This window comes from Aquila chrysaetos, chromosome 25, assembly GCF_900496995.4.
Source record: "Aquila chrysaetos chrysaetos chromosome 25, bAquChr1.4, whole genome shotgun sequence".
NCBI lineage: Eukaryota > Metazoa > Chordata > Aves > Accipitriformes > Accipitridae > Aquila > Aquila chrysaetos.
Window position 1 is genome coordinate 3422398 of NC_044028.1, and position 21903 is coordinate 3444300.

At 45.3% G+C, this 21903-nt stretch overlaps 2 protein-coding genes across 7 annotated transcripts in view; one reads left to right on the forward strand and one right to left on the reverse strand.

Annotated features, from left to right (window-relative positions):
* Positions 1 to 351: 351 nt before the first annotated feature.
* On the reverse strand, positions 352 to 16836 carry DRC3 (dynein regulatory complex subunit 3). 4 transcript variants are annotated; one of them, XM_030002223.1, is made up of 13 exons: positions 16793 to 16836; positions 15311 to 15484; positions 13790 to 13906; positions 12100 to 12266; positions 11370 to 11516; positions 10054 to 10173; positions 9031 to 9143; positions 7572 to 7746; positions 4711 to 4842; positions 3352 to 3422; positions 2428 to 2551; positions 817 to 948; positions 352 to 651 (listed from the first exon to the last, which is right to left on the reverse strand). In XM_030002223.1, the coding sequence occupies exons 2-13, from the start codon at positions 15465 to 15467 to the stop codon at positions 538 to 540; spliced, it is 1569 nt and encodes a 522-aa protein (XP_029858083.1). In that variant the 5' UTR covers positions 15468 to 15484; positions 16793 to 16836; the 3' UTR covers positions 352 to 537. The 4 variants fall into 4 exon arrangements, with proteins under 4 accessions (XP_029858083.1, XP_029858084.1, XP_029858085.1 ...); XM_030002224.1 differs by lacking the exon at positions 16793 to 16836 and adding an exon at positions 15732 to 15792; XM_030002225.1 differs by lacking the exons at positions 7572 to 7746; positions 9031 to 9143.
* A 426-nt stretch (positions 16837 to 17262) lies between these two features.
* TOM1L2 (target of myb1 like 2 membrane trafficking protein) overlaps positions 17263 to 21903 on the forward strand; it is a 58921-nt gene continuing 54280 nt past the window's right edge. For all 3 annotated transcript variants that reach the window (XM_030001758.1, XM_030001759.1, XM_030001760.2), the window contains exon 1: positions 17263 to 17361. In XM_030001758.1, coding sequence (XP_029857618.1) covers positions 17310 to 17361 — 52 coding nt within the window. In that variant the 5' untranslated portion in view covers positions 17263 to 17309. The remainder of the gene's footprint in view (positions 17362 to 21903) is intronic.

A 21903-nucleotide genomic window follows, 5' to 3' on the forward strand; every position in this document is an offset into this window, starting at 1 on the left:
CTGCTAGCTGGGGGCTGCTCTGTTCACGCTGCAGAAAGCTGCTTTTGCGAGAGGCGGTGAGAAGACGAGGCTCCCAGGCACGCGGAGCCCCCGCCAGCCTTGTGCTTGCTGAGCTGGAAACCTGCTGTTATCTTGGGGGTGGTTTGATGGAGAGCACTCATCTCCCAGGCTGCTGCCATGTGCCTGTGGCTCGCAGGTTCCTGCCACTGCGCTTGCAGGTACCAAAGCTTTCAGGCATGATGTGCTACGATGATTTGGTTCAATCAGCTCACAGCTGATCCGTAACCCCTTGTGACCAGGTCTGAGCTCTCGGGCTTCATGCCAACATGATGGAAGAGGCAGAGCTTCATATGCTTTTCCAGACTCAAGAAGTATCTTTTATTTGCAGTTTGTGGTGGGATGGAAGAAGCATGCCTTTGGCCTGAAATGTCCCAGGCAGCTCGGGCATAGAGAGGCAGCCGTCCCTGCTGGGTGTGCTGCTGATGGGGCCTGTCCTGTGTGCCCCCAGCTAAGGCAGCTGCCCAGCCTGTGGCAGACCTACTCCGTTGGCTCCAGGATTTCTATGTTATCCAGCTCCTCCTGGAGATTGTCGATGTACTGAACGATCTCTCTGACACGGTCGCGGTTTCTGTCAATCTCGTTTTGGAAAGCCTGCACAGATTGAAACCAAGCAGTGAATCCGCAGGCTTGTCAGGGTCCCTTGCTGTAGCACAGAGGGCTCCAGCAAAGGTTAGGGAGCATCTTTCCTAGCAGTGTCCCCACCGCTTGGGCCAGACCTGTCTGTGCCCCATCCCCCTGAGCATGAGGGTCTCTTACCTTCTCTGTCACGGAGGCCTGCCAGCGGTAAGTGTTGCAGAGGATGTCACTCTCTCGCTTAGCAATCTTCAGCAGACGGATGCCATGGGACGCGTTGACTGCGTTGACAATGGTGTTTTTGTCCACAAGAAGCTAGGAGGTAACGTGACCGGATGAGGGGAGGGGAGTGGGCTTGCAGCAAAAGCAGCAGAGCTCGGAACTAGGAGCACAGTAACTGCAGTGCTCGGGGGGAAGAAAATCGGCCCTCTGTTTCAGACGGACAAAGCCCCAGTCATCAGGAGGAATCCAGCGCTTTACCCCTTTGCAAGGATGCGCCTGGACCTCGCTACGGCGTAACGGAGTATTATCCCTAGTACAGGTGGGGAAACTGAGGCAGCGCTCTCAGGCTCACCTGCTGGAGCAGGGAGCAAATGCCTGCTGCCGAGCGCTCTGCTGCAGGCAGGGCTGCCTCACAGCACATGGCAGGCCCCTGCGGGCAGCTGGTGTTGAAGCAAGGCTGCATATGCTCCAGCACGCCTGGCCCAGCAGGTGCGGGAAGTGGAAAATCGCACTTGGAAGGGTCTCTTGCACTGGTGGCACTGGCTGTAAATCTTCATTTTTGAAGAGTCCCAGATTCTAATCGAAGCAGTGACTTCCCCCGTGGCTCTAAATAGAGGGTGGCTTCACTAAACCATAATGACTCTCCTCCTGCAGCCAAGTGCAGCTGTTGAACAAATGAAGATTGCTTCTCCATGGAAATGGATGGCAGCGAGGCAAAATGGGTGCACAGCAACGGTGCGTAACTGCGGCCATCTGCACAGGCCATAAAGCAGGGAGCTCCCCCGGGGGGGCTGAGGGGTCTGTTTTGTGTCTGTCAGCTCTCGATTACCTGGAGTAATGGGGGGGGCTGGGATAATCTGGACAGAGCAAAACCACAGCGAATGCAAAACTCGAGTCATTTAGCCACTGAATGAAGGAATAACGGAGGCAAAAAGGTCAGCAGCGTTGCTGACTGGAGCACTGCAACGATCTTTGTGCTTTCTGAAAGGCTCCTGGGATCTTTGCTATCACAGCAAGACTGAGGGCTCAGTGGAAGGCTCTATTTGAAATGTCATGTCCTGCCTCCAGATCAGCTTGTGGGCTGGGGAGCTCTAGGAAGGGCTTTTGAAATCACTGAGGCAAACAGAGCCCCGGTGCAAGAAAGTCAGAGCAGTGTTCAGATTCTCCTGGGGGAGCGGGGAGAATCTGAACAAAACCAGCTGCGAGCGCAGCAAAGATGCCGCCTAAGTGCCTGCTGGGTTGGGGCTGTCTGGAAATCACCCAGAGAAGTGAGTTGTGCCAGAGGCAGGAGAGAGACTTGCTCAGCACCTCTCCTGGGCTGCTGCCACCAGCTCTGGCAGTGCCCAGGGAAACCTGCAGTGCAGTTATCCTCTGTCCTAGTCAGCGGAGATGTCTGGTGGCACTGCAGTTCAGCCAAGTGGCTGGGGCCTCTTGGGAGGAGGTTATGCTCTGGTTTAGACATGGCTTTAGCTGTATTGAGCCTCCTGGAAACCCTGTCCCTTCTGAGAAGAGGCTGTGGCCTCCTCTTCTTGCCAACTCCTTAGCAGAGATGAATTTTTTTGGTGCCCTTACCATTCGAACATCAGCTGGCAAATCCTCGTCAAGCTGATTCTTGACTGATTTCTCCAGTGTGGTGATGGAGATTTCTAGCAGCTTTTCATGGTGACGGTTTTCCAGGTCCCGGCACTGGGTTATTGTACAGAAGATCGTTAAGGAAAAAGCTGACCACACCATTCACTTGTAGAGATTAAATGACCTCCTGTAACTAGAGACTGAGTGTCTGCACAGTGGGCCTCCGCAGGAAAGAGCCTGGCTGCTGCCAGAAGCTGGTGTAGTGTCAGAATACACGCTTTCTGCTCTTAATCACACATTGGGTCTCATCCTCACTGCCATATATTACGCAGAACTGAGAGTGGGCCTAGGCTTGCAAGGGAAGTTGGAGGAGGCCTCCCAGGTTATAAGCTAAGCTCTGAATATGGTGCAATTATTTGCAAGAGGCCAACAGATTTCTATATTTAAAGTAGTGTAACCTGTCACTGAAGCACTTTGGTATTCTCATCTCACTTTGTTCCAGAAGACATCAACAACACAAAAATGAAGGCTATTAAAAGAAATTTCAAAGAGAATTGTAGGTATTTCATTGGCTATTACGGCAAGAATGTACATAAAAAAAGGTCTAACCAGATCTTCCCAGGGTTTTGTCATGGCTGTGTGGAGACGGAAGGAAGATTCCCAAGGGGGAGAAAGCTACATAAGTCTTACAGACTTTCAGCACAGGAGAAATTAGATCCTTTTGTGCCCTCCAGAGTCTCCACAGAAAGGAGCTGGGCACCTTAAATGACCATTCCTGCAAAGCTGGGAAAAGACCTTTTCTGTTGATTTAAAAAAAAAAAAAAAAAAAATCAAATTCTATACTGATGGCTCATTTCTGGATTTAGAGGCGAGATACATGTATATCACTGGAAGGTCCAGGCCAACAGACTGTCAAAAGGATATATCCCTTTAACGTTTTCAATGAATGTTGATGCTATGACAGCAATGTTTCCTTTAAAATCCTTTATTAGTTCCTTAACAGAGGGAAAAAGAGGACATATTACAATGAAAACTTGCATAAACATAAAAGGGAGTCAGGGACTCTAGGAAGAATCTACAATTTATTATAATTTGGACTCACTGCTGTTATTAGCACAGTCAGAAACTGAACTGCCTCAAGCATTTAAAGTGTTTTGAAAGTGCTGCAAGATTTTCTTTCCTCCTTCAGGGATAGAAAATCAGTTTATTGGAGGGAAGTTGACTGAATGATACCTTTACCCACTGTCTGGAGCGAGCCAGCTGATCTTTTTTTACCCTCACCTAAGTAATGCCTGGAGAGTGCTGTATTCCTGTATACTGACATGCTACAGTCTCCTTGTATGCATGAAGAGCCTCTTGTTGGAAGCACAACCAATAACTGGGCTTACTGCAGCTTTTGTTTTAGTCCTCAGAAATTAAAATTGCTGCTGCCTATTACCTCTGTCAGAAATGGCTGATGGAGAATCTGTGAAGTGTTGCGCTTAAATGTCTTGATACAACAGTTCAAAGACAGCCACCTGAATCCTGCAAATCCAGAAAGGCATGCAGGGAGAAATGCTTTGGCTCATTCCATCAGTGACTGCAGATATGTGAGGACCAATTCAGAAAACACTAAAAGGCACAATCCTGATGCAGTGAGGAATCCATTTTGAGCTGCTGCTTTCTGTCATGCACATTCACAAAAGTAAACAGCTGCATCTGCTTGCACACAGGCCACAGCTCCTGCCTGCTAATTTTTAAACAGATTACTTTTTTTTTTTTTTAAATGAGGATGCACATTAGCAGCCCTGCCCTAGTTTTTGAGGAAAAGTCTGTGAAGAAAAAAGGCAGCTATTATGCAAGCAAATGCAGTAAGCTGAGCAGGAATGTATGTAATCTTATTCATAGCAAAGATCAGCTTCAAAGAATTACACATCTAGAATCCCAAAGGCATACCCCATGCTATGCAGCGACTTCTGTATGCAGACCTATAAAATGACTGAATGACCTCAAGTCCCTTTCTCTAAAGTCTAGGAAATCAGCTTGTATAGATGCAAAGGACATACTGCGCTCTGCTCTGAGAAACAGAAATCTGTTGCAATGGATCAATGCCCAGGGCCTGATCTCACCCAGATCAACTCTCAGCAGAGAAAGACTAAGATGGAGACAAAACATTAGCCTGACTAGAAGACCTATGTGCCCCTCTTTGTGCAATGGGCTACTAAGCAGAGGGGTGTAGCAATAGTAAAAATGATCCCCCTGCATTCTGGATGTGAGCTCTCACTGTCTGTGCTTGACCCTTACCTCCAGCTGGTCAGCTATGAGCATTTCCAAGGTCATGAGTGCTTCTGACAGCTGAAGTATGTCCTCCTTGTACTCGGCTCGTTTAGACTCAGCAATATCGTAACTACTGGCACTATGAATCTCATCCAGTCTCTAAACACAGAGATACATAAATTACTTACAGTTTGTGTTCAGCACTCCATTGCAATTTAATTAACTTGTTACATATGTGAGAAAAGTTCCTGCTGCTGATTAGCTGAAATGAAATGTGATGATTCAGGAAGTCTCCAGATTTACATACTGGGTAGTCAACAATGCTGAGGTATGCTACTGCGCTAACGATCCAGGGGCAATGCAGTAGAATCGGTGAAAAGGCTTCCTCATCCTCCAGTCAGCAGAAGACTTTGCCCCTTCTATGCTTCCAACTTTGGTTCCCCTTCTGACACATTTCAAGTAAAGAAAAATATTAGATTCTTGACGTTGCTGGCCATGAAGAAGAGATTAACAATTACTTCGTAGAAAGAAATGCAGGCCTAAATCCTGATCCCCTTCATGTCAAGGAGAATCTTGATTGACTTCTGCAGGGTCAGGATTTACTATTCTGAATACGGAATACCTATCATTGCCTGCCTTCCTCTTACAGCAAGGATTTATTGCCCTTCAGAATTAAATATTGACGTCAGTTTTGTATCAGACAAGATTTATGATTTCTTGGATCAAAAAAAAATCCTCTTGTGCTGAGCAATGTATTATTTTCAAGTCTGTTCAAAGTAAGTTAACAATGAAACGTTAATAGGAGGAAAAAAAAAATATGTTTTAAGATGTCTAATCCACTTCTCCTGAGAGGGAATGGAACATGCTAAAATAGCAAATTCTGATGAAAATCATTGCCAAGACTTGTGTCTGAAAATGGACTAGATTACCCAAACTTTGCAGTGTTAAAAGGGGGAAGGGGAGAGCAAGGTATCTTTTTTTCTAATGTAAACAAGTTAGGAGGCTCCAAAAGCTCCGCAGCCATTCAAGCTGCACCTCTGAGAGCAATAACTTCAAAGTTCAAGGCCTTTAATGCTTCTTTGCTCCTTAACCAACTTCAGAGAGCAAAGTTATTTTACAGGTTACCTAATTTTACATTAAAGGATTACAGCGAGACAAACAGCCCCTAAGAATGGCTTGCAGATTTCAGACTGCTGGGACCTCTGCACCTTCTGAACTCCTCCAGCAATTTTAAATGAATGGGGAAATGCTGTTAAAATACAGTGTTCAGTTTTGACACCAACTCCTCCAGTATTTATATGAAAACTCACGCTGACCACTGTGTCCTGTTCTTGCAGCTCAATCCGTAGCTGACCCTGCAGGTCATCAGACAAAGACAAAGGGCCAAAATCTGGCCTCAGCCATGTTTCTTTGGGTTTGATTTTGGGGGTTTTTGTTGGGTTTTTGTTAGTTTGTTTGGTTTTTGTGGCTTTTTTTTTTTTTAATGGATGCTATATTGGGAATTCAAGTGCAAGTTAACTGAATATACATATCAATCTTTATATGTTGCCTTCTGGTAAGGCTGCAAACTCGTGTCCTGACTAGAGCTGATGGAGTCAGTTTGCCAGCATGAGTCAGCAAGGTTCAAGGACCTGGGCGCAGAGTGACTCAGCAGGCTGCCAGCGTGTGACAAGGCACCTAAATAAAAGTGACCTGGTTTTCAAAGGGAGCCAGCGCTCGTGACTGCCTGGTGTCAGTTGTCAGGGACTTGCTCTGCTCAGCTGACACTGTTACCAGGCTTTAGCCCCCCTTACTTTTTCTATGGAAACAAAATAATGAACCATCTATTATACATGGTCAGAAAGGGATCCTGCTAGAAGCTACGCCCTGAGCAGCCACAATGGGTGGCTGCAGTTGAGCAGAATGAAAAAAGATAGTTTCTGCTTTAAAAAGACTAGAAATACATTACAATAACTTTACCTAATTTTCTGTTAAAGTTCTTTGAGCTGTTGTTGACAAAATGAACTGAAGTAGAAAATTACTTGAAAACGAAGTATCATGCCATCTCCTTCCTTTTCTTCCTCCTTTTTCAATAAAAGAAGAGCTATTGGAGGCCTCACAGAGAAGGGGAGTGGCATTAAATCTGATAAATATATATATATTTTAAATTAACTTTATCAGAAATATTTAAACTGAAAGAAAGGTTGAGCATTTCCATTTTCTTCAAGACGTAACTTTTCTGGATGGCAAATAAAAAGTAAAAAAAACCCATCAAGTTTAGCCACTTTTTTTCTGTAAAGCCTTGAAGGCCCTTTACCTTTGTGGACAATAAGATAACACTGTGCTATGTTAATTTTGTCCTACACTGAATTTCCAGTGTAGATAAAGGCTGTCAGTGTTAGCTGGTTGTGGTTTGCCCAAAGGTTGAAACTTCAATCCCCAAATTATTTTCCTACATAAAGTACTAAAAAACTCTTAACGTTATGTTAGTTAATGACGTTATGTTAGCTAACACAACAATTTTTCTTGGTATAGATTTATACTGTAAAAAACATGTAAAGAAAGATCAGTGACTTGAGCACTGGAAGAGGTTGCCCAGGGAGGCGATGGGGTCTTCATCTCTGGAGATATTCAAAGGCCATCTGGACATGGTCCCAGGCAGCCTGCTGTGGGTGGCCCTGCTTGAGCAGGGGGGGTTGGACCAGATGCCCTCCAGAGGTCCCTTCCAACCCTCAACCACTCTGTGATTCTGCCTTTAGGGATCAAGTACCAATTCCTACTGCAACAGTGTAAATCCAGAATTATTATCCTAATTTTAATGGAGTTACCCTTGCTCTCAGTGAAATTAAAAGCTGGCAGAGGATGTAGAGAAATCATGTATCAAACAAACAAAAGTATAACAACATTACCCTTTTGTTCCGATTTTCAAAGTCTAGGATTATTTTCCTGCCTTCTTGCTGGTTGGCTGTTAACGCTTCATGAAGGCTTTCATAGAAATCAGAGACTTCAGCTTCTCGTTTTTCATACTCTTTCAGACCATAGTTAAATAGGTTCTCACAAACTGAGACAAACTCCATCCTGTATGTGACACCAGAGTCAAGGTATTTTGTTTGTTATGCTATGTTCTTTCTACCTCTGCGAATGTGAGCAACAAGAGTTACAAGCTACTGTTATGTAAACTCCGTGGTTCTTGCTGGGAGCAGGCTGCCAAGTATTCTGTCTGTGGCAGGACTGGGTCACCCATTCACATTTAATGCATAGGATTTTGCTACCTTAAGGGTATGGAGAAAGCTGTGGCAACTTGAGGGGGGAAAAGGCCTTGAGGAAGAAAAGGAAATACATATACTTCTCTGACTCTTTTCTGACACAGCAGCGGAATGAAGCATACAACCCTATCTGTCTTCACAAGTGTGAATACAGTGTCTGCATAGTTAATAAATACAGCTCTGGAGCCTACAGCCAGAGCACAAAATAAACTACTGACTTGGTAGCATCACAAAAATAATGTCAATTTTTCTTCTACTATTATCTTGGCAATGGAATTGTTTCTAGAGTCTATTGTAGTTAAGCCGTGATGCATTTTTTCCCAACAGTGTAATGCAGTTTTAAGGAAGGTCAAGTTACTGGCCTTGACAATGCTCTATTAATCTGAATGAGAAAAGAAAAAAGAAAAAAAAGTGTCTGCTTTCTGATCCCCTGTGTAGGAGCAATGATCAGAAAAAAAGTGCTGGCCTGAAAACTTCATGTTGCCAGCTCTGGCAGGTTGTGAGATATGCGACTCATATCATTCTGATTAGTCTGTTCCTATCTCCTGCCACTTCAATTTCAACATGATTTTAGCGACAGCGCTCTTACAATCTAGCTGACAGAGATTTATCTTATAGCTCATTTTAAACTTTAAGTGGATTCCAGACTTAAAGTAAGTACAAAGCCTTGATTCTTGAAGGGTCAGAAAAGAAGGCTACCACAATTGTGTTTGATTCAAGTGAAGGAAAAGGAATATGGTAATTACAATGGTGAGAATTTAAAACGCTGGAATCTCATGACCTGTTGGTGATAGAAACGAGTGGTTTTACAAATGGGATGTTTCAAGCTGGGATGGCCAGCTTGCCAGTAATATAAACTATTTGTTTGTAGCCCTCATATTTCACGAGATATTAAGCCTTAAAGCTGTCAGTGGTCTCATGGTCTTGCAGTGGTTTTTTTGGTACCATTCCAAAATTGAACACAGACTGTCTCAGATCTTAGATCAATGTAGTCTTCAGCCCTGGACAAAAGCAATGGATGAAGAGTCCCTGTGGATGCACCTCCTTCTTAACTCAAGGCATTGCGTTTTAGCTGTAGGTATTCTAAACCCAGGAAGGATATGCCTGCAGCAGGTTACCCACTCCAGGGAGGTAAGCCAGTTTGGCAGCTTCTGTATCCTCTGCATACATACTGTCGAACAGGAATGATCCATTCAGGTACTCAACAAAGGCTGTCTTTGAAGAGAATCAGAGCAATATAAGCAAAATAAAGAGTGCCAACCAGCTGCCAGTCCTCAGGATGTGTCACTCCTATAAGCACTTTACCAGCAGAGGAACTCTGGTGCAGACACAGTCATATCAACACAATAGGTTTACCAACCGAGGCATAAAAGCACCCTGCAACTGGAGTGAAAACCATCCTGCTGGCTTTGCTGCTTGAACTCTCTAGCCTAAGGATAGCAAACACTGTTTAATCTTACAGAAAACATTATCACATACAACCACATACTGCAAGGCTATTAAGCCTCTTGGATAAGGAGTCAGTGGACTTTGGGGAGGGACAGAGGGAAGAGCTGCAGGTCTCCTCCCTGTCACTTAACCGCCTCTTGCTCTTCAGCCAGTCTGATCTTCTAGAGGTCTGGAATACAGAGCCAGACCATAACTGAAAGCACCATTCTGCCTGGTCTTGTTTTCAGTCTGTTCACAGGACTACAGTGATCTCTGAAAAGCCCTGAAGAGTTTAACCATAAAACTGATGAAAAGCATTGACTTAGTGCGAAGGAGAAAAAAAAGTCACTGCACCATGAAAATGCTAACAGTTCCCTCAGACCTGTAATTTTCTTAATCTCATGTCAGTCTGATAAGATCCTTAGGTATGATTTACTATTTAGCTTTGCAGGGTCTATATCTGTAGTTTCATTGTTCAGCCAAAAGAATTATGTTCCTCCACGTCATGTGTATTCTACAGCAGTTCCTGTTTTCATTCAAAAATGAGATTCAGAGATCACAGAGATTAATCCTAGCCTTAGTTTTAGCACAGTCGATGTTAACCTCTCATTAAATCTTCAAGCAGGTAAAAGAGAAGTCAATATCTGTTGTGCTTCTTTCTCCTGAGACAATATACAACCAGCCAAAGAAAACATACCTTGTGGTACTCCAGCTCTTTCTGCTTTGCCTGTTTTTCCTCCAGCTGAGCCAGGGCCTGAGCCTCCTCACGTTCCAATGGCTCAGTAAGATCTTGATACTTTAAAACTGCAACTTCTCGCTGAGAAATGCAAACAAAGAAAATATCTTTATTAGATTATCCAGCATTGCTCAGCAAATCTGGGCATAAGCATTTGATCTTTCTAGAACATGAACCTGAGTGACATCTGCCTCTCCATTTCTCTGTGGGCTTTTTATTAAACTACTTATGAAGTTCCTAATCCATTCCTCATCCCATTTTTTGTTGGCATATTACTCTGACTCTGCATTCAGTGCATCTGAGCTGATTCAGTCCCAGGAAACTTTTCTCTCCCCATTTCCTCATCTTTAGGGTTGTTTTTTCTTTTTTTCAGCAGGAGGCCCTGTTTTGACTTCTAGAATTTGAGCTCTGATTTGATCAGCTAGCAAGTTTAATACACTTACTAGGGAGGAGAAGGCTCTTCAGAGGAGTGGATGGCATGGTAGTAGCAGGGGCAAGAACCTAATTAGCTTGAAACTGAATCTTGACAAATTTAAGTATGCAATTCTATGACGTACTGTCTGTATGAGCAGGGACTGGACTCAATGACCTGGAAAGCCCTTCCAGTCCTATGGTAAGAGTAATATATATTCCAAGTACAGCTCCTGCTCTGTGCCAAGCAAATTTACAATTAATCACGTTCTTTGGTTACTAAAAAAAAAAACCCAACAAAAAAACCCTTCTTTGTTCCTTTGAGCGCTGGGAACAAAAAGCAGTCCCACAGGTTCCCGGTGCGGATGCACTGTCCTGTTCTCAGAAATCAAACCGGGAAGTGCATTCTAAGGCACCTGCTTGCCTGGATAGTCTCTCAGTCCACTACTGAAACAAATTGCTCACCGAGCAGCAGGACCACCAAGCCTCCTTTCCCCTGGATCCGTGTCTCAAGACTGATCTCCTCTGAGATTTTCTGATCTGTAAGAAGGCTTGCACTCACACTGCAGCCTCTCTGTGGCAACATTAACCAGGCCCCTCTCCCACACACAGCTGCTGATTTTCACAAAATCTGTGAAGACATCATGCCTCTGACACCTCTACCTCTCTGTCAGATTTGATAGAATTTGGCCTACAGGTTCACAGCTGTTAGGTGGAGGCAGAATAAACACTGCGTGTTTCTGTAAGTCTAATTTCTGCAGGGAACCTGCCCTGAATGCTAGAATATTGCGGGCATACCAACAAAGCAAATGCTCTGTAAGATGCTGTTGCCCGATTTCACAAGCAGGGAATGCAGAAATGCTTACCGTGGTGTCACTCACGAGCTTGAAGTCCAAGTATACCAGGTCTGGAAGATGAGCAACAACAAACAGCGTATACTGCTCATCGTGGCAGAGAGGGTTCCCCATGAGATTCAGTGTGCGTAAGTTTTTAAACCTCCTGAGATAGATCACCTATGCCGAGAGGAAAGAGATGCTGTACTTCCCATTGCTGGGGAAACACACAGCCTTGAAATTTGTTGCTCTTATTACAGTTATGTTGCAATACATATCCTGCTCTGCTGCCAAACACAGATGACATCATTAAATTATGAATTGCTAATGCTTTCAGGAAAGGAAATACTTAAATTCACATTGTGAATATATAAACAATGGGTGTAGAGAGAAGGTCTTTAGCTGGGGTGGTAAGCTGCCCTCAAAAGAACCCCAAATAAATCCTAGTCTCCACTCCCTCCTTTTCTCATACGTAGCTATTTAATCCTTTTCCAGCTTTCATGGGAACCAATAGGAATTTTGCCATGGCTGATAGCAGTAACAGAGCCGGGCCCCCATGAGTCAGTAATCTAAAAGAGAAATAGCTGTAGTAAGCACTTAACACTGGGACAGCTTACCAAAACCATAACTTAGACTACAGAGGCAGTGAAATCCTAAGGAGAATTTTCTCCTCTAAGGAGGGGCTCAGACACAGTGTGAAATATCATTATTAGAGTATTTGATCCTTTGATAGGAAACATTTGCAAAGACAGGGAGCACTCACATCTTCCAGAGTTGTCAGGTTATTCTTTCCTATGGAGAAAATCTGCAGCTCTTGCAACGTGTCCATGTGCTCAATTTTAGATATTCTGTTATTGTAGAGACTTAGGTCCTGCAGTTTGACAAGGGTATCCAGGCCCTCAATTACTTCAATATTGTTGAAGGACAAGTCTGGGGAGGAGTTTAGAAATCAAAAGTTTTACAAGCAAAAGTTAAATTATCTGTAGCAGAACGCCCTGATTCAGACCTTGCATTTAGCCTGATTCTTGATTTAGGAGTTTATGTACAGTATTTTCCTCAGGGGTGTTCAGTGTCCCACTGGAAAGGCATCATCATTCATTCACATCTTCTCCTTTCAACTGTCCATCTAACTTTTAAATGAGAAGAACAGTTGAAGGCTTTCCTTGTGGAGTCTACATACACAACCTGAAAGCGACTTCTACCTTACGGGGAAAACCAAAATACAAGAAAAGAGGTGGGGAAATGCCCTAAAAGGGGGGTATTTCTGTGACAAATTTGACACTCCCTGCCTTGTTTCTTGCAGACTCTTGCCTGCCACACCAATGCCCACTGTCATGGTCATTCCCATAAGACCAACATACGCCAGTCCCATGCTCACAATCGCCCTGTTGTCAATGGAGGTATGCAGAGGCACATACTCACTTTAGCTATTTCACTCACTGAAATTTCCTCTTTTCCTGCCAGAACATCTATCCTAACACCTACATTCATGATGATTAAGGGCAGTATTTGCCCTCAGGCCAGTACTGAGCAATTCAGGAGTCCAAAGATGGTTGATGAGGTTACCAGCTGTCTGCATCACCCCAGCCCCTGGATGGCTAAGACACTGATGCAGCAGCTGCTGAACCACTGCAGCCTTTGGGCAAACGAAACCCATGAGTGTGCTTCAAAACACTCTGCTTACATTGTGGTGATCAGCTCTTGATTCACAAGTGCATTAGTCATCTGTGCAGCAGAACAGTGCAGAGAACTAGGCAGAAGAACCCATTAGACATTTCAAGATGTGCTTATGAACTGAAGCCTTGCATGCTATTTTCAAAGACGGATGAGGATATATTTACACTTTCAGCCAGCAACATGCCTGCAGTTCCAGGAGAATGCTCTAAGCTATGCATCTGTAGCAGCAAGATCACCAATCTGCCCAGCATCAAAACCTGCACCCCTGTGAGATGCTGCTCTCAGCATCCTGAGTTTTTAGTTGAAAGTAGTCACATAAGACTACAAGGATGGGTACTTTTTGGGACAACAATGACGACAAGCCCTTAAACATATAGGGGTAAAGACAGTGGGTTCTAGGCTCTGAAACGCCTGCATTAGCTCTGAAAACAGAATACAGGCTTCTAAATCACAGAGGTGTTTCCATAAATATTTCTGAAAGTCATCTCCAAATACAAGTACAAACCCTGGAAACAACCTTGAAACCTCAGCTTCCTGTTCCTGCCACACCAAATGTATTAAAACCAGTTTTTAAAGGATTTGAAGGATTGTTTTGCAGCTCTGATATTCAGGCATTTTGACATTTGACAGTCAAATGAGGAAACACACAGACAGCTGACAGCCTTCCCTGGGAAAGCTCCTATCAGTCGTGTTTGAGAAGGAATGCGACATCCTGGCTTTATTGCAGATTGCTTTGCACCTGTGAGGGCATCCAACCTCATATGCTTGTATCTTACCAAGCCATACAAGGTGAACCAGACTCTCCAGAGCTTCTATCTTCTCAATGATGTTGTTGTCCAGCTGCAGTTTAGTCAGATTCTCAAACTGCCACAGATTATCAATCTGCAGGATATCTAAAGCCACAGGAAAAAAATAAAAGAAAATTGCTTTTCATGTGAGACAGCTTTCAGTTTAGCAGACACACTATCTTGCACAAGGAAAACATGTCCAGTGTTACCTCCAAAATTATTTTCAGCAGATTACGATAGCATGTGATGACTCCCCTAGAGAGCTGAGAGGTCCATTGGCTGGATGAGATTTCAATGAAACAGTCCAGTTAACCTCATTGTCCTGCACCAGCACACACTGCTCATCAGTGATGCCAACGAGTCACTGAGGGGATGCTGACTATGGCCCTGCAGTCAAGAGTGGCTTTATGAATCCACTACTAGGAGGCCTTGACCTTCATTTTCCTTTCCAGCTCCAAGGGGGAGGTTTGGGATGAGACTCTGCTTTTCTCCGCATTTGCAGGCTAGCAGTGGCCAGCTACTGCTTTTGTAAATTACTCTCCTGCTTCTGGGATTCTCATCACAGGAGAGCAAGTTGGGGTCTACTCTTTCTGTGAAGGCTGCAGTTTAGAACTAATCAATATCCCTGCATTTAGCTTTCTCCAAAAACAGAATCACAAGGGCAGGTCGTTAGGCACTACAGCAAAACATTAGGACCAAGGTGACAGAAAATACAGAACATTCTCACACCCAATTCTCTTTCCCCCTGCAATGGCTTCCCAGAAGATTTCGTTAGCTGCTCTACTGCCGTTGTTGTTTAGTGAGTGCAGAGTAAAGCAAGTAATTGCATGCACAAAATATTCACAAATACTTTGTATTTGCAAACAAATACATGCAGGATCAGGTAACAGGGAGTCTGTTCTAAGGAACTCAACTAATACATGCATTATTTTACTGAAGCACGCAATGGTTAATCAAAAGCAGATTTTTGCCCATGAAATTACATACGCCCAAAATACTCAAATATTGAGCCAAATGTTCTTCTTTCTCATTTTTTGAATGCAAGTTTATGACTGGTTTGACAGTAAGAGGCAAGCTGCGATAATGCTATGGATGACCGGAGGAAGCCACCGAATTGGACTGTAATCACCATAATCTACCAAATAGCTCTCACATAATCGCCAGCGATGGCAGAGCCTGCCCGGGGTTTGATTTGTCCACGTACAGAAGGGCCCAATAGGCCTGTGGCCTGTAGGTGTCACCACAATATAAATGTTAAATAAGAATAGCAGTGACAATAATAGCTTAAAGCTAAGCAGCTTTAACGTTACCCATCAGCAAAAGCACCCATCTCTCTCTAATGAAACTACTTCATACAGGTATGACTAAAAATGTAACTCCAGATGTTACTTTTCACATAACAAATCCAAGCTAATCATGATTGTTTAATTGCCAGTTAGCCACTTCATGCTTAATTCTACTACATTTAACAAAAGAAGAAGAAAAAAAAGTATATATTCTGATACTCACTTCTAAAACCAAGCTGTAGCTCCGTCACATCCTTAAGGTTAATACCTTCCCTTTTGGCAAGCTTTCCTATGTCCTCTGGACACTGCTCTTCAATGGCTTTCTGAACCATTTCATCATCAATAATGTTTGGCTCAATGCTATTGTATAACTGACTCATTTTTAGATGGTATCACCCTTAAAGGACAGAATAGAAAAATAAATGAAATTAATGCCTGGCTACTACTTCCAACATCCATTGAACAGGCATGACAATTCCAAGGAATTAAGAGCACAGCTGAGCATTAAGAAGATCTAATACCTCACAACTGATATCAAAGACAGACTTCACTTTTATCACAAAGTCACTGATTTGACTCTAAGCACAGCCTTACAGCCCCAGCACTGTAAAATGGCCAGGCACGATCACATGCAAACTTCATACCATGTTTGAGTGTTTTCCATGAAGAATGACAGAATTTGGCCAGATAAATAGGCCAGGAAAGGAGGACCCGTGCAGCACTTATCAACAGCAATGGTCCATCGCATGGCAATCACCTGCTGCTGAAACCCATCTTCATGAAGAGGGCATATTCAAGGCTCTGTGCACCATTGAATCTAGTTTCAAAAGGTAAGTTTCTCATTATAGGCAAGTTTGATTTATAGAGTAAGAGGCGTGTATTTATAGAATAGGAACATTAACAACAGCAGTTCACTAAATTTTAAACACCAACATCATAATAAAAGTGAAAACAAATTTGAGGAAGGAGGAAACTTTACAACAATAAAAACAATTTTGTGAAGAAGGCACTTAATGCAGATCCATAGTAAAGGCTGTCTAGTTCTATCAATACAGAGTGCTGCACATAAACATCTTTGCTTTGGGGAACAGAAAATTCTGTCAGTCAAAACTTTCTGTCCTGGCTTTGTCACTTAAATATCCCTGATGTTGCCCAGGAGGCAATGAGACTACTTATCTTTCTAGAACCACGCACAGTTAATGAATCAGTACAAAGGACTTGATTTTGCTTGCGTAAGATGTCTATAATTATGGAAGAAGTTCTGCCGATTTTTTGTGTAGGAGGACAGGAAGGATAAACGTCTGGGTTTAGAGAGTTCTCTCCTCGTCATGGCTTTTAATTAACAAACCAAACCTCTCTACGGCTGTGCTCCGTACAGACCACGGAGTAGCAGGTTCTGGGTTCATTCATCCTTGACCTGCCAGACCTTCCGCTTGCCGCCCACCCAGACAAGAAGCTGCTGCTCACAGCCAGCCGGAGCCCAGGCCTGGGAAGCAGCACCACGTCCCCGACACCCCCCGGCCCTGCAGGGCCCGGAACGGGGACCCTGACTCTGCCTGTCAGGGTGGCTCTGACCCAGCTGGGCTGCCGCCTTCCCCCCCGAGACCCATCCACGCCCCGATCCCGGCCCCTCAGGCCTCTCAACCCGCCGGTCCCCAAGGCTCCAGGCCCGCTCCGCGCCCCCAGTGCCCGGCCCGGCCCCGACCTCCGCCTCGGCCCCGGGGCTCGGCGCCGGCTGCTAAGGAAGCCCAGGCGCGTTGCTAAGGGAGGCCACGTGACAGGCTCAGCAGCCAATGGTCAGGGAGCGGGTGGGAAGGCTGGCCGCTAATCAGAGCGCGAGAAATCCATGTCAGCCAATCAGCGCTGGCACCGTGCCCTCGGGGCGGGAGGAGGCGCTCATGATTGATGTTTCTCTTGCCCAATAATATTAGAGAATGGTTTGGCCGTTGCCCAATGGAGAATGGCAATAGCGGTGTCCCTGCTGTCCATCAACCGGTGGGCGTGGAAAGGGCGGGACTACCGCGGGGGCGGGCCCCTCGCTTGACAGTGATGGGCACGCTCTGTAACCTATGACTCCACGGGGCGTCCAGCCGCTGCCCAATCGAATGCAAGGAGGCGGGCCACGCGTGGCAGAACAAGCTGCGGTTGGTGTGCGCGGATGCCAGTCAGGGCGGGGTGGGGGAGGGGGGGGCCGCCGGGCCGCTGTTTGTTGTCATCCCAAGATGGAGTTTCTGCTGGGGAACCCGTTCAGCACCCCGGTGGGGCAGAGCCTCGGTAAGGCGGCCCGAGGGGTGCGAGGGGCTCCGGGGGGGGCCTGGAAAGCCGGTGGGGCCTCTGGAGGGGGTGGGGGGCTCCAGGTAGCGGGGGGCTCTGTAGGCAGCGGGGGCCTCTGGGGGTCGGTGAGGTGCTGTGGTGGCTGTGGGGGGGTCTGTGAGGGCCCGCGGGGGGCTCTGGAGCCAGGGGAGGGGGGGGATGTGGGGCTTAGTGGAGATCTTTGGGGGTTGTGGGGATCTCTGGGGCTTAATGGGGGGCTCTGGAGGCAATGAGGCATTAGTGGGGGGCTCTGGAGGTGTGTGGGGGCCTCTGGGATTGAAGGGTTGGTGGGGGCTCTGGAGGTGGTGGTGGGTTTTCAGGGTTCATGGGTGCTGTAGGCCTTAGTGGGGGTCTCTGGGGGTTAGTGTGGGTCGTGGAGGGCTCTGTGGGCAGCAGAGGGCTGTGGGGGTAGCGGTGGCTTTGGGCAGGCTGTTCGTCATGAGGAGGGAGCGACTCCACTTCAAGATGGTTGATGGATGAAGGAAAGTTGTTGCATCCCCCAGCTCCTTTTCCTGCATATGAGTACCTTGTTACGGAGCAACCCTGTCATTCAGCCACCTTTTTCCCAAAGTGTTGAAACCTCCCTGGACCTGTGCATATGCAGAGAGGGTGATGTGGTTATAGAGATAGAAGTACGTGCTCGGTTTTCAGCCCAGAGCTTGAATTGTGGTTTTGCTAATGCTTTGGTGACATTAGGCAGGTTCTTTTGAGTGCGCTTTCACTGTGCGGCTAGCCATAGGCCTTCCTGGGTTGCTGCGTCTGCTCACTCCCTCCCACAGATGTGTTCACTCTCAGCTGTGGCAAGTCTGGTTTCGGTCTGGGTTGCCATGGCCAGGGCCACGGGAGAAAGCCTGGATGCCACTTCTGCAGAGTTTGATAACTTGCCCACAGTTGGGTGGGCTGTCATTGCCTCCTGCTTTCTTCTCTTAGGCCCTGAAGAAATATAAGATCTCTCACAGTGCAGTGGGAAAGAACGACACACTGGCTCAGGTTCCTGCAGTGCAGGGACCATGGTATGCAGTCCCAGAAACCAAGGCGATGTTCAGCTGAATGAATGCACATGTGCTAGCATCCCTCTCCAGTGAAACCATGCTCTTAGTTTCCTTGATTTGTTTCATAAGCAGCAGTAATTCTAATGCCTTATTTAGGGGTAATATATAGTATAATATATAGCTATGTATAGTCTAGTCTATAGCTATTCTACATTGATTTATGGGAAGATGGAAGACTTGTGTCTTTGGAAATTACAGTGGAAAAATTTTGCAGAGTACCTGGTCGTGTCCTCAAAACCCAGAAGTCCTTTTATAGTAGTTGCCTCACACACACATGCAGAGACACCCCCTTGTAGAGCTTTTACCCCTTAAATGGGTAAGTCTCGCATGTGCTTTGAAGATGGCTGGACTCTTGCTTTGTCAGACTATATGGAGCATATGTATAGCTTGCTGTTTTTCTTCCACCATCTGGGGTGTTTATTTCTTCTGGTTAGGGAGAGAAGTGCCGAGAGTTTGAGGATAATAATGAGAACAGTGAAAGTTAAACATGATTTTAAAGTGAATTTGCTTTGTTGTGTTTGGCCATCTGACCACATCTGGCAGGACAGCTGGCTGCTTTGCTGCTTGGACAAGCCTTCTACAATGAGCGTTGTTAAGGAAGGCAATAATTTCTCATTTATTTATTGTCAGATTCTTTTAGCATCAGTAAGTGGTTTAAAGGGGCTTCCTTAAGACTTAAGAATTGTTGGGGGAGGTTAGCAGTAAAATCTGCTTTCCTAGCCTTCTGCTTTTCTAACTCCGGAGTGCAAAGATTTTCATAGCTCTTACATCCCCCTGCTCTCTTTGAATAAGCAGTCGCTGCCAACTTAGAGGCTTCGAACACAAAGCTCTGAAGGAGTTGCTTTCATCAGATAAGGTTAGGTGTGTGTGAGGGGCTTATAATGCAGCTTCCCTTAATGGAAAATTCATCTGCACTTTAAGAATGTTTTTTCATCCCCGGGGGGAAGAGATAGCTGCAGATTTTATTTTGGAAGAAAATTTTTTCTGCTTCTCATATCACTGCCAGTTATCCCTTTCTGAGACAACAGTAAAACAAAAGCATGCCTTGTTCTCAGACGGTGCTATTTGCCCAGTGTTTCCACAGTTTTTTTTCAATGAGCTTGTCAAATATAATTTTCACTTATGTTTCTCTTCATTCTTTAAAAGAAACTGAATAATTTTGTATTTCTGTTTAAACATATTGTGTTGAACACAGTTGTGATGTTTTCAAGCAAGGCCTAACACTCACCATAAGGGAGGAGTGCAGAAAATTATGTAGGTCCATCAGCACACCAAGAATGCACGTTCTCTGCCAGGAAGTAGCAGTGGTTCACATGAAGATTTAATTAGGGCTAGACAATGTCTTCAGATAAATGCCAGGTCTCAAAGAACAAAGATGTCAGAGAAGGTTGGGGAGAGCTGAGAGAGGTAATACAAGGGATTTTCTCTTTTCTCCTTCTCTTTATCTGGATAATGTCTGAAGCTAGACAGGCTTTTTATGTTAACTCTTTTGCTTAATGTGGGAAAGTAATGCTAGGATGAGCTCAGAGGATTTGTAATGGAGATGGATAGAGTCTCCTGCATCTAAAGTGCTGGTTTAAATGGCAGCCAGGTTCCTCATCGCTGAAAGCTACCTGGTTTTTGGACTGGCTTATATGGTAGCCTCTATTTAGTTTCCAGTGGTCACCTAACAGAAACTGTATAAGCCATCACCATGGCTACTAATTACAAACCTCACTTAATTTTTCTTTAATACTTCAATTGACCTGTGGACGCTGAACTGTCCTTATGTCTCTAGCAAGGTCCTCACCTGAGCGGAGGAGGTGGTTTTTGACAGGGCTGCTGTGTGCAAGGGAGTCAGCTGCTGTGGTGTGCCTAGGAGATTCCTGAACTTAAAAAACATTTTGCTCATTCCATGTTGCTTTTTACCTGGAGGTTGCAGTGAAGGGAGATAATTGCACCGTTTTACATATAAGATAAAAATCCTACCCAGGATTATGTAGCAGCATCCATTAGTTCTCAAAGGCTTTGTGAGCAAACGGTGCTCTTCAGCATTTCACAGGACTTAGAAGAAGTCTTCATGGTCCCTTCACCCCTTCACAATGTCACTTTTGTTGGTTGTCAGTGCCTCCTAGCAAGCGTCCTCGGGAAGATCCCTGAGCAGGGGTTGTGTGGGGAGCCTGATGTGCTGCTGGTGATTTTAACCAGTGCTGTGTGCTCGGCGCCCAGTGAATCCAGCAGCCATCGGTGATGCTGGATGAGGAGCCCAGGGGGGCACTGGAGCTTTCACTGACAGCTTGTGCTGTGTGGCTCTGGCCAGCTGAGGGGTGGCTGTGCCACCAGCCCTGGAGAAGGTCTTTGTGAAAGCTGGCAAGAGTCTAGAGGGAGGAATTGGGTGCCGCGGGTTTTGTAGGCTGCCGAGTGTGTCAGGGCTGACAAGATCCTTTGTGGCACTGGGTGTTGGCCCAGTTCTTAGGACTGAACTGTTTATTTTTTCCAGTTAATACTGTAAATACAATAGACTAGATCCTTAGAGGAGGACTATTTTGAAGAATATTCCTGACCAGTGAGGAGGAGAAGTATAGGAAGATGTGTAGTAAAACAGCTAAGACAGACTGCTTGCTATTGGGAGAGGGACTGACCTGGGGAAAAAGCTGCAATTTACAGTAGTGGGAATTTGCCTTGAGATTCAACATCCTGCCATAAATTGTGTTTTTATCTTTCTTTGTTCAAGGGAGCCATCTTTAAAGTGTCACCACTGTATTCAAGGTTATTAGAACAAATACCCTTACCGTAGGTTAGGGAAAACATCTTAGATGATTAAAGCTGATTGAATTACAGGAATGTGGAGTACTGGTGACTTTTTCTGCTCATTCTGCTTATTTGATATAGGCCATATGGCTTGCACATGAGGACACAGTAAAACCAGTTAGATTTTGTAGTATTCTTTTTTTTAGTCTGGAGACTTTGCAGTTGCTTCAGGAGAGTATTTGTTTAAATCCAAACCAAGTCTTGCTGCTGGCCCCCCCTGCTCCCTCAGGTGCAAAGGGCTGAGTTGGGGCAGTGAAGTGTGAAATGGGCTCCTCATGGGGTGATGGACAGGAGTGTTGAGGTCCGTTTTGGTAAGGGCTCTGGTCAGGGCTCTGTGTGCTGCTGAAGTCAGCCGTTCTTGCTGCAGCCTGAAGTCTGCTTGACTTGGAGCCAAAGACCTCCAGGGAGAGAGGTCCAGCACCTGAGTTAAATACGCAGAGACCTGAAAGTTAATTTTTAACAATATAGTAGAAATTAAGGTGTCCTGCATAACTGGGCATGGGGGTGTTGATCAGACGATGCTGGTTTACATCCTTGGTCCCTGTTGATGAAGGGAGGTTTGAACAAGGGGTGCCGGTCTGGGCACTTGCCCTGGAGTCTGTTCTCAGAAGAGGCACAGTGCAGTGATTTAATACAGAGTATTGTTTAAGGAGGCTACGAA